Source organism: Bombus vosnesenskii, unplaced genomic scaffold (assembly GCF_011952255.1).
Source record: "Bombus vosnesenskii isolate JDL3184/JDL3185 unplaced genomic scaffold, Bvos_JDL3184-5_v1.1 scf7180000013264, whole genome shotgun sequence".
NCBI classification, from domain to species: Eukaryota; Metazoa; Arthropoda; class Insecta; order Hymenoptera; family Apidae; genus Bombus; species Bombus vosnesenskii.
In genome coordinates this window covers 6,772,879-6,788,824 of record NW_022882924.1, presented here as the reverse complement: position 1 = coordinate 6,788,824, position 15,946 = coordinate 6,772,879, and the positions used below count along the sequence as shown (strand labels likewise).

The 15,946-nt window shown below is 39.4% G+C and overlaps 1 protein-coding gene across 3 annotated transcripts in view; it reads left to right on the top strand.

The window, feature by feature from the left end:
• LOC117239104 overlaps nucleotides 1-14,793 on the top strand; it is a 281,294-nt gene extending 266,501 nt beyond the window's left edge. For 2 of the 3 annotated variants that reach the window (XM_033504416.1, XM_033504425.1), the window contains exons 6-8: nucleotides 7,615-7,855; nucleotides 10,004-10,043; nucleotides 11,409-14,793. In XM_033504416.1, the coding sequence (XP_033360307.1) occupies nucleotides 7,615-7,855; nucleotides 10,004-10,043 (281 nt within the window). In that variant the 3' untranslated portion in view covers nucleotides 11,409-14,793. Of the gene's footprint in view, nucleotides 1-7,606; nucleotides 7,856-10,003; nucleotides 10,044-11,408 lie in introns of all 3 variants that reach the window. The other variant, XR_004494354.1, reaches the window with a different exon arrangement.
• The last annotated feature ends 1,153 nt before the right edge of the window (nucleotides 14,794-15,946 follow it).

Below are 15,946 nucleotides of genomic sequence, written 5' to 3'. Positions count from 1 at the left end.
TATTTTTATTTGAAAGGCCATCGGTGTTAAGAGATTTTGGATTTCTTCTTGCGTCAAAAATACGTACAACTTTATGGTCAGTACTGTAGTTTCACCGCAAATGAGCTCTGTTGCAAGAAATAATTCTCATTTCCTTACATATGTGTTATCTCGAAGGTTACAAAGTCTCTGTTATCTTGTGAAAAACGAAACTCGTTGTGAAATCCGCTTGCAATGTATTTAATATTCATAATTAATGTCAGTGAGAATCAACTGCGATATTATTAGACCATATCCTACTTTTATATCATTTCCTCGCATGGCTTGTTTATAATAGTAACTGATGGAGTATAAAAATGGCACAGAAATAGTTTTGCCACGGTATGAAACCGAAATTATTGTTCTATGTTTCGTGTATGGAAAGAGTACCCTCGATGTACCCAGATACGGCATCGACAGGCAGCGTAAGGGTTGAGTTATAATGATGAGCAGTAGTTCAAGCGTATCATCAAGTAAGTCTTTGTAAATAAACTTCTTACCTTCTCCTGTCACTTGAACAGCTACTAAGAACATCAGAAGAACGCGTTTTTCAATGATTGAATTATTACCGAGTTCGGTCATCGTCAAATCGTGTATGAATACTAAGAATAGCATGAAGAAAGTAAAGATTCAGCATTCTTTCTTAAGAACTTGTTATTATAGTTATCTAATAATAAATAGGTAGAATATTAGCCGAATGAAAATAATACGTTTATGTGCGAAAAAAGCAAGACAGACTGATACAGAAATTTTTAATTACTATCGAGCCAGAATTTTATTGCTAATTATGTTGATTAATTACATATATCAAAAATTTTAAAATATCGTCGTATAAATTGAAATTTCATTGAATCTTGCATCTTCTACCTACATACAAACTAAAACTTGTAGCGTGGTTTTCTAATTATGAGATGCAGTATAGCACCGAATTTATGGCTGTGAAAGCTTCGCCGTGATTATCTTACGTTAGTCAGACGAATCCTAATTTATTTTTCTTCCAAAACCGTAAGCTGGCTAAATTAATTCAGTGTATCATTACTTACGTGATTTTCCAAATGGCAACGATCGTCGGTTCATTTTCTTAACTACAGGATCGGCTTGCTGCCGACTCGGCAACGACACCTTGCACAAGGTGGTTATTTTCTGGTCGGTCGCGTTTGGAAACGTAATCCGCCAGCAGATAGTTATGAAAATTTAATAGAGTAACGAGGAGCAAGTACAAAGCTGATGATGGATATCGGGCAATCGGATAATGAGCGCTTCGCCGTTAATGAGCTTACTCGTAATTGCGCGTCGGCCCTCTCACCGCTTCAAATAATTGTTATTCGCTGTTCGTACACGCGTGGACAATAACGATAATCGATCGCGGGCTACTGCCTTGGATGGCGATTGTTTCGCTTGAAATTTATTTATCCACCAAAGACGTCCACGGTTAATTAACACAGATGGCCTTAAGGAAAGGCACGTCCGTGAAATTATGGTAATTAGCACGACAAACAACCGATCTGGCGCCGCTGTTGCTCTCTCATTCCGAGCCAATCTTGTCTCTCTCAACATATTTATGTCGCGTAAACCGTTCCTACACGATTATTATCGACGATTATGACAAATGTATAGTCTATGAGACCTTTGGATCGGACCTTCTAATCTACGAAACGTTCGCAAATTAATAAATAAATTAAAGAGTTGCGGCAATAAGAAGGCGACGTTATTTTATGCTTCGTACAGAACTATGACCGACGATGGATTGCCTCGTATATCTTATGCCTTAGGAAATTTCATATAATATATCCTTGAAGGACAACAACCAAAAGCAGGAAGTAACGTGTATCGTGCTTCTTGTTCGAAAATTTAGCGCGTCGACCGCAAAATGAGCCGCTCTTTACACGGCCTCTTATCATCGAGTCGTTTTTCGCGTCTGTCAGCCATTCACACGGTTTCGAGATACACGTTCTCGGGAGTTGTCGAATTCTAAAGGAAAATTAAACGTACACGTCTGCATGTTTGCAAACTTCAGAGAATGCTGGACTTAGCCGGCGCCTCTCTGCGCTATATGAACGCGTTGTATTTCACGTCTGGTCTCAGACAGTTTATCCCGACTAATAACTTCCGCGAACGCAACTATGCCGGTTTCCTTTCAGCTCTCTGGTTAACTACTAGGTGGCATTTTTAATTTAACGCTACCAGCAGCTGCACAAAGCCGCTTTAAAGCTGGAAATCGCGTGATAACTCTGAGAAGCAGTAGAAATATGCGAAATCCGAGCGGCCCAACTTTCCAGAATCTTGCTTTATTACGCCACTGTTCTCTGATGCGTCAAATAAACATTGCGATAGTATGATCTCAACGATGCATGTTACACAGACAAGTAATTTACTGTCACTAGTTTCGCGTGGCAAATTAATGTGCAGAAGCTTACGCGTATCTAACGGTTTGCAACTATAGCAAAAGCGAACAAATAACTGCGATTTATCGAATAATCGTAGAGATCGTTAAACTGATATTTGAATTTTTATATTTTATATTTTCTATCTTGTATTTTACCTATCGATTCTCTTGTTAATCATTGATATATTTGCTTTTATGCTGTGAGCTTTTAAAATTTCGCATAAACACGCTCGTTATTTCCTAAGATAGTCGGCGTTGCAAATTAAAAGAGAAAGGGTTTCAAGAGAATCGTGTTCCAAGTTCACAGTGTGTATCTCTTGTTCGCATGTGTAACGGAGAATTTGAAACAGCCGCGGCGAATCAACGATTTCGGAATCGTATGAAAAATCGTCTGCTTTTTCACGCTGATGCACAAATCCGAAAGTTCTGAGCAGATAACTTTGAAATAGGGTACAGCATATTGGAACAAAAAACTTGCAACGCAAATAACCCATGCCAGAACTTTCAAACGTATTTTACGTCAAATCGGTTTTCATTTTCCGAACACGTTTTCTCCGGGTAAGCCAAAAACAAAAAAACAGAGAGGGGAAAAAAAACAGGGAAAACGGAACGAGAAAAAATGTACTCCGACGAAGAAGCGATGCAATGAAACGCTCGTCGATCATCGACCTTTCGATGGTGTATTCATACGAACCATCCCAGTGAACATTTACAACGGACCGTACCCATCGAAATAAAAATCGAGGGCTGACGGAAACGCGAAAGTAATTAGTTCTCCGTGTCACCGCGCTCGTGCAAATCGATACTCGGTATTTCGAGGACGGCTGCTAAATTTACTCGGTCAATTCGGCTTGAACGCGACCCGGTCGAGTCGCGACTCATTTTCCCTATTTCTATCACCACCTTTTTTCCCTTCTTCGTTCCTGCCGATCACTTGTTTTATTCCTTTCTTTTTTTCCTGATAGGGGGAAAGAGGGTGGTGAAATTGATTTGCCGATTTTGCAACCGATTCTAGCGTTTAAAAAATAGTCAGTTTGAAACACGAGAGAACATGCTAGTGAAAAAGCTCGATCCACCGTGCACGCTGGCTTTTAGCATTTTATTTTGGATTTTCATTGTAAAAACATGCTCCTGAAGAGTAGTAGGGTGGCTTTTTTTTGGTTTTCGATAAATCAGAAATAAATGCGTGGTTCCTTTATCGTTGCTACAGGTGGAGAAAAGAAATTTTTTTTTTTTTTTTTTTGGAAAGATCGTAATAATTTCATAAATAGAACATTACGAAAGTATCTATACAGAAGCGTAGAAAATTGAGAGAAGCTTTTATCGTGTTTCATATTATTGGTGTCACGCAAAATGAACGTTTCCGATAAATGAAGTTTACCTAGTTTAACGACGTTCACGCCAACACGTTGCACGCGTATCCTGACGTGTACTTGGTCTTTTTTAATAGCTTCCTTCCGTTAAACGAGAACATGCACTTAGTTTGTCGATAACATTCCACTTCGGGGTTGGGTTCCCATGTCAATAGCAAGCAATCTCGCGTAGTGTAGTCCGGGATAAATCCAGAATAGTTTCACGCTTATCGAGTTAGCCGGTGTCTTTGTTTTCAAAAGAAAGCTGAGAGTTTGTATGATGGCGATACGACGGAAGTTTGTACACGAATGTGGTACACTAACTGTGATTAGAATTTCAAAATGAAAATATTCTTTCATCGTGAATTTTATAGGAGAAAAAGAAAACCCATTTGAATCGATGGTTTGGCAAAATCGTTCCTCTCTTTTCTCTTTTATTAATTAATTATTCAGTACCGTAATCAGCCGCTTCTCATTTTTCTCTTTCGATCCAGATCACTTTCCCATTTCACGGCTAAAAATTCAATAGTTGTTCATACGAACACGGCTAGTCATTCGCGTTATTGCTTCTGCTGGAATTTTCAGATTTCCACGTTGTCTGAAAAAAGATACGAGACGAGACGAGAAACATTATTCTTTAATCAATCGCTTGATCTTTTTCATTCTATTTTCCCTTCGATGGCTTTTATTCTCACCTTTATGTATATCGAATTTACAAAAATTTAAAAAGACTCATTTCGATTCTATAATACCGGTCGCCCGAGTGTTTTCGGAAACTAACTTACTTTTAAAACAAACACGAAGAAAGATGCTGAAATAATATTAAATTCTCTGTTATGACGTGTTTTTTCATGCAACGTAATTTCAAGTTGGGAGATTATTCGGATATAATAGGGAACATTGTTAATTGTACGATAACAATATTAAATTCTCTTCTCTGTATGTTTGCCCAATTATTTAAAACTCCATTATTCTCTGCATATTGTTTCGAGTATCTGAAAACGCTTTTCGTTCTCTCCACCCCCGACAATTCGATTTCACGAGAATTATGATGCGGAGGTCGTACGTTCAATGCTTTGAATCACGTTTCGCAGGTCGCTGTGCCATCTTGAAACGGCGGTTTGCACGGAGCAGACCGCGCGACGCGTGCTATAAAAATGGCAGATGCGTTCCGTGCCGACTAAACAAAAGCAATGAACGCCGGAGACATGACAAATACGCGTCTAAAACTTGTATGAACTCGCGCAAGTTCGCCAGTCCTCTTGCTCGTCACGTTCAACGCATATATCCGATCGCCAGACGTTTCCTCCACCGTTCGCAAGTCATGGCACGTTAAACGCATTCTTGTCGAAAGGGCTTTGCCTCGAAAAATTATGCTCGACCCGCTTTTGCTTAGCGATGGAACCAAATTCGACCAGATTCGAATATTTTTATTTGTAAATTCGAATCAGATCCAATTCGAAAGTTCAATTTCTTAAGATTCGAGTAGTATGCGACAGACTTCGTTGCTCAGGGAATTCATAGAAGTTGATAGAATTCGTTGTATTTGTGAAGTATTCAATGGTATTTGCAAAGTTTCGGGAATTTATTTTCGACTACTCCGATACTTGAACGAATCGAACATTTTTACGAAGAGCTATCGAATCGCGAGAGTGAGAAACGTATTGTGGATCGTTTCTTCTTCTTCTAAGAAATTTAAGAAAATTACGCGGAATTATAAACGATGAAAGGGATTCTCATAAATTTTATTTTTCAAATCAAATGAAATTTTTTACGCTTGTAATTATTTGAGAACGATAGCGGTGAAAGATAATTTCAATCGAACAGAATGTTTCTGATAAGGTGCTCGTCAAGTTTCGAGTCTGTTCGATTAGCATTCGATTCTACTTGCGATCTATCTTTTTTTATATCGTGAGATACTTACAGATCGGTACCGATCGCGTTTAGGTTTTTATACATATGCATCTCAAATATGAATTAACATTAAAACAATATAAAAAGACCAGCGAATATTTAAAAAATCAAACTTGGTGCAACATAGAAACTATCAAAATAATTCAAGTCATCACGTTGAACCAATTGGTCAAATACTCTACCTTCATACATACTCAAACACAAGTTAATATATTTATCAATGCGTTAATTCTATAACAATTTAATATATACAGGATGTCACAGTTTTTTTCCAACAGGTGTATCACCATATTTCATTTGCAAGATTAAGAAACAAAACTGTTTGTAAACATAGGCTCTTAGATGTTTTATTATAACAAAAATATGAAATGATAACTGGCTGACATTTTATCGATACAGCATAAGAACACATTGTCGACTCGATATGATATCGGTTATTATTATTATGACATCATATCGATCTGATATGTTTACACCAACTGCAATGTTTACTCGCTGAGGTTGTTGCTTTGGTCAACAAGTACGATAATGGTTATGCGATCTCAGCGATGCGCAGTTCAAGGAGGATCAATTCCTTCGCTCCTAAGAGCGCCAGTAATCAATGGATTTTCACTTGTTGACAACTGTGAAAGAGAAAGTTTATCGAATACGAGTTACGTAAGACGCGTGAGAAATTAATTCTGAGAATCCGTAACGTGTTTGCAGCAATTGAAGGGGAAAAACTACCAAAATAAAAACATTAGCAATACAATAGATCCTGTTTTCCGTAGATATCAGTCCTGCATAATAATGGACAATTTGAAACGGAATTATAACGAGATCCGATGATCTGTTCTTCTTGTATTTCTGTTATAATTTTTTAATAAAACGTTTGAGAGTCTGCGTTAATGTACTGTTTTTTCGACCATTCGCGGAGAGACGCGATCGCGAGAAAGTACGTCAAATGATCGATCCCCTGATTTCTGTTACGATAATAGGGGTGGTTCAATCGAGGTTACACTGAATTAACAGGTATAAATTAATGTTTATTCCAACAACTTTGTAAAGAAGATAATTACACAGATACGTATATACAAGTTAAGTAAGCGATTGATTTAATAAACCCGGTAATGACATGTTGACTATTCTAACGATGAAGAATAAGTGAGGTACAGTGACGATGCTGTGTCGGAGGAAAGCTAGTCATAGGTGGGTCTAATCTACAAGAAAGAGCTGATTTGTCAAGAGCAAGGTTTCATTGGGAGCGTGGGGGAAATACTTCGCTGTCAATTGATTAATTTTCTAGATTGGTTGGTGAGGAAGGAAAGAGTTGCTAGTGGGAAGCATCATACGTGAGAAAACTAATTTTCCCGTAGTAACAATAAGCTTTAGAAACGATTCAGTAAAGAGATGTTTGTTCGGTCTGAAGGACCTTAGCTAGCAAATTCCTGAGATTTATGATGGGTCCTTAAGACTATTGAGGGTACGCAGCAAGGATGAGCGGACATCTGGTTCCCATCTTGCCCGCGGTGTCTGGCCTGGTCCAGGTAACATATACCGACGTAACATATACCGTGTTTCCTTATTTTACCTCATATGATATGCTGGTAAAGTATTGCGTAAAAAGACTAGTACACCTTGTACACTTAATAAGCTTAATAATAATAAAAGGATAACGTTAAATATATTAAGAACAATACGTACATTTAATATCTATAATCAACAAATAAATATACCATAATTATAATCAGAGTTACTTATAACGAATTAAATTCTAGAATACACCTGAGAAGGTAGACCTTACTTTGAGAAAAGAAAAGGGAAACAAAAAAAAACACAGGAATATTTAACGTGATAATAGAAAGAGAATACAAAATGAGAAATAAACGCATTTCGAACCGAAATCGGAAGAGATGCAGGTGCTATGGCGGGACTGATGTGTTTTACGGAATTCCAGTGCAACAGATGTACGGATCGAACGGAGCGAGCGCAGGCCTACCGGTGGGCATGACCACGTTGAAGGGCACCACGGGCACGCTGGGAGCGCTGGGGACCTACGGCTCGGCCCTCGGATCGGGGGTAACGGGTGCCACGACCCTGCCGCGGCCGGGAAACTGGCTGCGCCCTGCGGGCCTCAGGCACGGGCACAGCGCGGCCCGGGTCCGCCTCTACTGCCAGGCAAAGTGAGGAGCCACGGTTCCGACAGGTAACTAAATCAAACCGTAAATCAGTAATTACAGTAGAATCATCCATAACGAGCCAGATATATCGCTGCTTGACACTGATAATGGTACGACTTAAAAAATGTAAATTTTGGAGGAGAGGAGACAAAGCGTTGTTCTGAAACTAGAGACAGATTGATAGCGACATATGAAAAACTGATGGCACTATGAATATGCTGTTTTACGTGATAAAAATAGGAATATAACGTAGCCATTGTATCGAATAAACGAAGCAAATTTGAGATTTTTGGAGTTGTACCATTATCAATGTCGAACAGCGATGTACATGCTGACGAAAATATTTGAACAAAAATACACCAGGAGCGGCGATACGTAATACGATATATCGTAACAAAATATTTCGGAAATCGTTTTATATAATATGATATAATTTTTGTTTTGTGCTGTTGTTTCTTTCTTTAAACCATTGTCAGAGCGAGTTGATTGCTTGGATAAACAAAGCGTGTGTCAATGACTGCAGTCGACTCGCAGACCGTAGGACGCGGATACAACGTTTGAAAATAGCTTTTACGCTAAACAAGAGTCTATGGATATCCATTGCATCAGTACAGCCTCTTCATTATCTTCTTTTTTTATTTTTTATCTTTCTTCAGCCTCGCACACATTTTTCCTTCGTTCAAGACGTTCTATTCCGCGCTGCAGCCAGTGTCGCGCTTCCTACTCGTTTCTGCAATTGCTGCGAACGTTTAGAATTCCTTTTCTTCACTGCGTTCATTTAATTCGAGTCGATAATTTAATACGCGAGTATATCGATCCTTAAAAATGAATGCCGTGGATGGTTTGTCGGAGACGACTGTTTTCTCCGCGATCTTTCGAAGATAAAATTCTAATTAAAAGACTGAGAAGGACTGCTCTTGGTTTGATTATCAAGAGAACTTTCAAAGGACCAAGGGAAGAAAAGTCCTCCACAACATTCACAACATCATGGTTACTGATATGTTCGTAGCCGAACAAATCGCCGAGCCGATTTAACAATTTGAAACTATTTATGATTACATGTACACCTAACACGTTAAGCGTAAAATCCACCAGCTACTGGCACACACCCTTTATGGATGTATTATAAATATTGACGTTATGTATACGAAATATTCTGAAATTTCAGTAGCACTGTTGCGAGACACTGCGGATTTATATGCATTTGTAGATGAAATTTCATGGTGTACAGCATATACACGTGATGTGTAAAAATATGTAAATATCCGAAATATAATATTTTCTATGATATTCAGTCAAGTAAAACAATATTCTACGCAGGTTTCATTTTTTCAATTATATTCATAAAAATATGAATTTGTATAAACGTCTGCAGTATAGTAGCCATCCTGTTCAGAATAAAAAGTTATCAATGAAATTACTTAATCCTTTTTCTTCGAAGAAAAATATGACGAAAAATTTCGAGGAAATATGAAAACAATTAGAAGGGGGTTGTAACTAATGTTCTGTCACGCAAGGTTTATTGAAGAATACAAACATAGTGTACATTAATTTTCAAAGTCGATGTAAAGGAATGCGTTGAATCTCAAAGTAATGCACTTCGTGTGCGTTTAGATTGAAATTCATACATTTTACAATGGTACCTAAAAAATTCTGCTCAGAACACAGTAACAAGATTAAAATTGTTTTAGCTTTCGGATCCTGCTCGCTTTTTAAATGAATGTTTGCGTTAATGTCAGTCATACTTCACAGTCTCGTGACGTTTAATTAAATTTTTAATTTAATTTCGTTTCGCAGCTTATCACATAAGTATTATGTGATATTGCTTAAGCGATCCATCAATGGTTATGATGCAATACATAAAACGAAGAAATTGCTTATAAAACAATATTGACATTTTATTAGCCGATAACAACACCCTGACACTAATATAAGTCTATAAAACATTGATAACGTAATGTTGCAATATCTTAACTAGAAATTTCTTCATATCTATTTGAATTAAATAATACTTTTCTTTTTTAAATTAAAATTACTTCAGCATCAATTATATTCTTAGCAGAGTTTTATTATATTTTAAAATATTCATATGTACATTTCTAATCTATAAATATACATATATAAACTAATTCAACTTGGAGAAATGTAATTCAATTAATAAAATGTTTTTGTAGCGACATCTCCTCCAGCCAAAAAGACGAATGGTTTGTGTAGGTAAGTCGATCAAATTGTTATTAAAACTACTCTTCGTACTATAAATAACTTCAACGTCTAAACGTACAGAAACCTGAAATAGTGCTGCCTTTTCAACTCTCCGGCCTCTCGCGCAAAACCAAAAAGCACGTACCGCGAAAAATAAACTCGCAATTTACACCAGCAATAAAAAATTTCCCCCATTGTCCATCCCTGCGGACATCTTGTTCGATTTCGTCCTTCCAATACAAACGGCATCGACGAACAAAGCCAGCGTATAGAAACCACCAGCTATCATAAAACGATAAAAACACGAGCCAAACAACTTCGTTCCTCCCTTCCCTATCACACGTCCACTTTGTACAATCGCGCCGTACAAACGCACTTATTCATCCACTCCGTTCCCAATCTGGCTCGCGAAAAAAAAATAACACCTTTTTCCTCCCTCTCGCGTCTTCCACGAGCACATCCACCCAGCCGCACGTACAATCTCGATCGGCACGATTACACCGAGCGGAAAGCATGAAACCGCGTTAAAGAATTTTACAAAACGTAGAGTTCGCTGGCACATTCCCTTCGAAAAAGGCAGCACGAGCTTTAAGAGCCCCCGCGCAATAACGACAATTCGTCGCGCGCCAGTTTCGGTCGTTGTCGTTCGCGTAATGCAACGAAACAATTTTATCGCTGTACCTGCGCGCACTTGGCAAGAAAACCGCTTACATAGGTCGGTGCGGCCGAATAACACGTACAGGCGAATATAGGGTGATTTCTTATGAAAAAAAGTAAGAGAAAGACATAGAACAAGATCTTTTCATATGACGCTTTGTTTTCGAGAAGATCGAGCTTGAAAGTTTGCCAGGTTTACACGAACTTGGCTAATCACCGATCCAGTTAGCAGGAGATTGTTCTACGCGCGAAAACGAATGAAAAATGTGAAATAAAATTTCCGTTTAAGATTTCGTTCGTAAAAAGATAGAGTCTGATCGTGTTCAGTTAACAATTAGTCTTCTAAACGCGTATGATAAATTTTCAAAAGAAACAACAAATTTCAAAGAGACAAAACATTCTGTGGATAAATTTTAGTCCACATTCTGAATTTATTTCCGCGTAGAATATCGTCCTGTCGACTATTTGTTATCCACTAGTGCGCGGATAGGCTCAATTTCATAAGGCCGATGACAAAATGAAAACAGATCGCTCGTTATCCAGTTGCCACACCTCGAAAACGAAACAATCGTGCAGCAGTCGCGTGGTCAAATACGCGCACGTACCCGTACAGGCAAATGTCTCTTTCGCGAGCGACTAGTCGTCGATAGTGTGCGGAGGGCTCTAAAGGCAATTTTCGCAATTGACCGTGTGCGTGTTGATTGTTGTTGGTACGAACAGAGGCAGGCCTGGACCAGAGCCCGCAGGGTGAACCGGTGCGGTGGTGCCCTCACCGCCCCCTCCCCCCGGGGACGTGACGACGCCATGCGTCGCATCGTTCCTATTCACATCGGTCGCGTGTTACCGGCGAACATCTTGGCATGCCACGCAACTCCCCAACCACCCTTTCACCTCCACCGAACGGATCGGCGAGCTTCCCGCCTCGATCAGCCCCGGATCGAGCCCTACGAAGCCGACCAGCAAGCAGAAATCACGCGGTGCGTGTACGCGGCTGAAAGTCGCTGCTGCAGATCGTCGAACGTTGCACGTAGGTCTGAACGGACACCGAGTTCATCGATGGAACTCGTGCCTTCCGACCTGTCTGATTCTACGCGTTTCGCCGCGCGTTCTTTGAGTCGCTACCGAGTTGAGTGGAAACTCGCTTGGAGATGGAGACGAACGGGGCGAATGGCATCGGCACGATGCGAGGCGTGGACACGTGATCCGACGGATAATTGGACAAAAATTTCGTTTCAGCGCGAATATACGTTGTACGTGTGCGTGTAGTTATTGGAGAGGGAAGAAAGTATGCTGAGAGTGCAAATACGTCGAGAGTAAGTATGCTGAGAGTGAGACTAGGAAAGGGGAAAGGAGTCATCGATGCACAGCCAGGGAACAACCGGAGATTCGTTCTCGCGGTACACGTGTGCGTAGTCGTTTGTTCTTTTATTTAACCGATCGTTGAGTTTTACGTAATCTAGTCACGTGAATAGCCGGCTGTCTCCTCGGTACCGATTTTATGAAAACGGTACTCTGGATACACGTGCATTCTCTCGTGAGTGGTGGAAATTTTGCGATGGGAGCGACGTGTCTTCAATTCCGGCGATTATCGCGATCTAATACGTAAATTCGATGTTTTGTATTGAAAATTGAAACACGCCCGTTACGTACCAGTTAGCTCCGGGGATATCGAAATTTGCAGAAGAGAAATAATTCGTGGAAAAATTGTCATTGCAAAATAGTACGTGTATCATAAGAGAAAATTGAATGCACGCTCGAGGAGATTTTTTTAATTTTTCACGCTCCCAAGCGCAAAGTTTCCGCGCTGCAATCTCCGCGACAAAATCCACTGTCAACGTTTGATCAACGTCGACGCCGGAAAGCGATATGGCCCCTGAACCGCGTTTTCCATCGGCCGCCGTTACTTCGGATTGACGTCAGCCATGTGCACGCGGCAAAGGGTGAATTACATAGGTAATATTGATCGGGCCGAAAGGCAGAGGAAACGTTTCACGGAAAATCGTTACCGTGGGACACGCTGATGTGTGCATGCGGGTGCAGTACGTGTGTTACGTGTCGCGCGTTATGTGTGCGTGGTTAAATTGCGTCGATGCGTGAGTGTCGCGGGGCGAAAAATCGCGAGCACAAGCCGCGGCTGAAATTATCACAACGGGCCTCGGACACGGAGGGGAAAGATTGATAAAAAATTACGTTCTGCACGCTGGCATTTCTCTTCGCGTAAATGAAAAAAGAAAAAGAGAAAAGGTAAGAAATCGAAAGAAACGAAGAGAATAGAAAGAAACTGTAGCTAGTCGGGAGAAATCTAAATGGATGGAAATTAATTAGTCAACTGTGGTTTATCGTTTGAGATTCGTTATTCGTGCGTGTAGTTTTCATCGTTCTCAGTTTTCCGTCGCAATCGCGTCGTTGATTTCACGACATCTGTCGATCGAACGACATTAGTTCCTACAATGTTTCTTAGCTCGTAGACGAACGATAGGGTAAGAGCCGAGGCACGCTTTACGAAGAATGATCGCGACAAGACTGCTAGCACCTCGCGCGGTGTGAATTGCACAGGAGTTATAGTAAACGATAAAAGCAGATTTACGAGACACGAAACGATAAACGGCGCAGAGAGCGGGAACGTGAGAAGGAACGTGGGTTTTTTTTTAACCGAATATTTAAAGAGCTTCTGCATCGAAACATTCGGATTTGAGAGCTTATTTTGGCAGTTGGATATTCTCTATTTTCAAGCTGACAGCAAAATATGGCGTAAATCTTTCTCGGCTTTGCTTTTTTTAACATCTTCGCTGTTATAGAAAATGTTCAAAATAGTTTCAATTGATAAAAATGTAACTTCGCTACGTTCTTCGTTGGGATTCCAAAAATATAGAGATTTGAAAAATAATTTTTGTCGAATGATCGACTACGCTTCCATTAAATGGTTACTAACGAAAATAACGGATTTGGGAAATTGGCGAGAAAAAAAGTATTTCAGAAATTGAAATTGAAATTATTTTCACTTTCTGACTGAGACGAATGAAACGTACTTCGGAAATCGTACGATATGCGTTCGATATACCGACAAGTTCGAAGACCAATAATTGGAAAATCGATTATCTTGTAATTACACGTGATTTATGTTATAGCGCGTATTATTGGATTAATTGACAGGAAACTGAGGTGACGCGTGTTAAAGATTTATTCGGCATCGGTGTAGCTTCGCTGTACAAAGAGAAATATTAATTCGACGCGCGTGTTTGCTACACGAACTTTGATATTGCTATTACTTTAGTATGCAGAGTAAATCTCCGTACATTTGAAATGACAATCGCTGTAGCGCATATTTAGCAATGCTATCGCTCAGAGTATACTAAATGACAAGAACAACGATGTTGTTATAAACTTTTCCGATACGTCAGTTATTCGTAGATCGGAGTAGACCAACCGTACCATAGAAAAATAATTGAACATTGGACGATCACGACGAGAACCATCCACAAATAACGACTGAATCCCTATTTTATACTACGATAACGATAACAATTTTCTTGAATTGCTTAATTTATTGCACAAATGTAAATTAATCGCACAAAATTTTTATACCAATCGCGACGACTAACGAGTAAGAAAACGTAACGAGCGTACCCAGAGGCGACATAGAAAAATCATTCTTGTAGTTGAAACGGAAAATTATTTCTATGGTATGATTTCATTCCGTCAACTTTTCGAAGTATTTTTACACTATACAAATCAGAACGAGATCCTTTCACTGCCTTTTACGGGGACAATAAATAAAATTCGTCGTAAAGTGTCGAACCAGCAAGGGATGCCTTCTCTATCGTTTCGTCGTGCGGCCGTTTTAATTTTACAATCAAAGCGATACGGAGCGAAATGCAAGCGTGAGAAATCGTACTCGTATACATGTAACATATTTGTATCTATTAAATAGCCGTTCAGCTTTGTGCCGTCTCCATAGATTACAGATACAAAAAGCATATATAGTTATAGAAGTTATAGTTGCGAGAGAAAGATGGTAGTCGAATGAATGGGAGTGCGAACAATATAGAAATATGGCGTGTGTACGAAAGAACGAGTATATAAATAATACAAGAGAGTTTTTAAATATCGACATTAGCACGAAATCTATATCACAAGAATTAAAGTAAATCACCGATCAATGGGATTGCCAGTTTATGTTTGACGCGATCGACAACACGTCGATCGATAAGAAACGAATTGTAAGTACTTGAAAGGGTAAGATTCGTCGATGCTATCTGATAAACTGGAACGTACGAAAAATGACGATCAGGATTATGTGGGATTAATTATTGTCGAATCTTTTTACTTGGATTATTCAAAGATTCTCGGCTATTGTTTCACGTAAAATAGGAATTAGCTGAAAAATTAGTTCGAAAAAGCGTTCTTATATCGAATCAAGAATATTCAAAGATAATAAAATAAATACTTGATATTTTTGTATTGAAGTTCGAACATTCCTTGGAACATTTGATTACCATGTGTCGTCGATGTGATCTGTCGAGCTGAGAAGAGATTACATAAAATTGAAAGGATTTAAAGCGCCACATAATCCTGACGTATAGTATCGACGAACAAAGAAAAGAAGAAAAGTATCCACTGTTTCTCGTAGCCAGACTGATCCTTCCGGCTCTAATCTTAGCTACTTTCTCACTTGTACGCTTAACGAGATGCGCCGATATGGTTCAACAGCGCGAGACGATATCGATTTCCAGGAAACGAAAGGGGAAAAATGTGGCGAAGGACGAGAAGAAAGTGCGTGCGGTCGTGAGAGATGAAAAATTCCAAAGAGCGAGGGGAAAACAGATTGACGAAGAATGAGGAGAGCGTGGAATAAAGAAATGAGAGAATGAATGTCGGGCAGAAAGATGTGAGTGGATGAATTCGCAGTCCTTTGCGGCTGATGGCCGCGATTAGGCTAAGCGAGTAGGTAAGACGTTCCGATTAGTTGGATTCGGACACACGGAAGCTAGCTAAAACTGCCATGAGGGAAATGATGTAGAGAAATGGACATAAGTGAATTTTAGTGAAAAATCGACCACTGCCTTGATGCATTTCTTACTTCGCCGAAACTGATACATCTTCGATCGAGTTTCCGATCTAAATTGAAATTTCTTTGAAAACGTCATTTGTAAATATATTTTGATCTTTTTCATCATATCGTGTTTCGTGCAAATACGACGTATTTTTCCTTTAATTAATTAACAAACCTTTATTTCTAAAAGTATTGTAGAAAATGA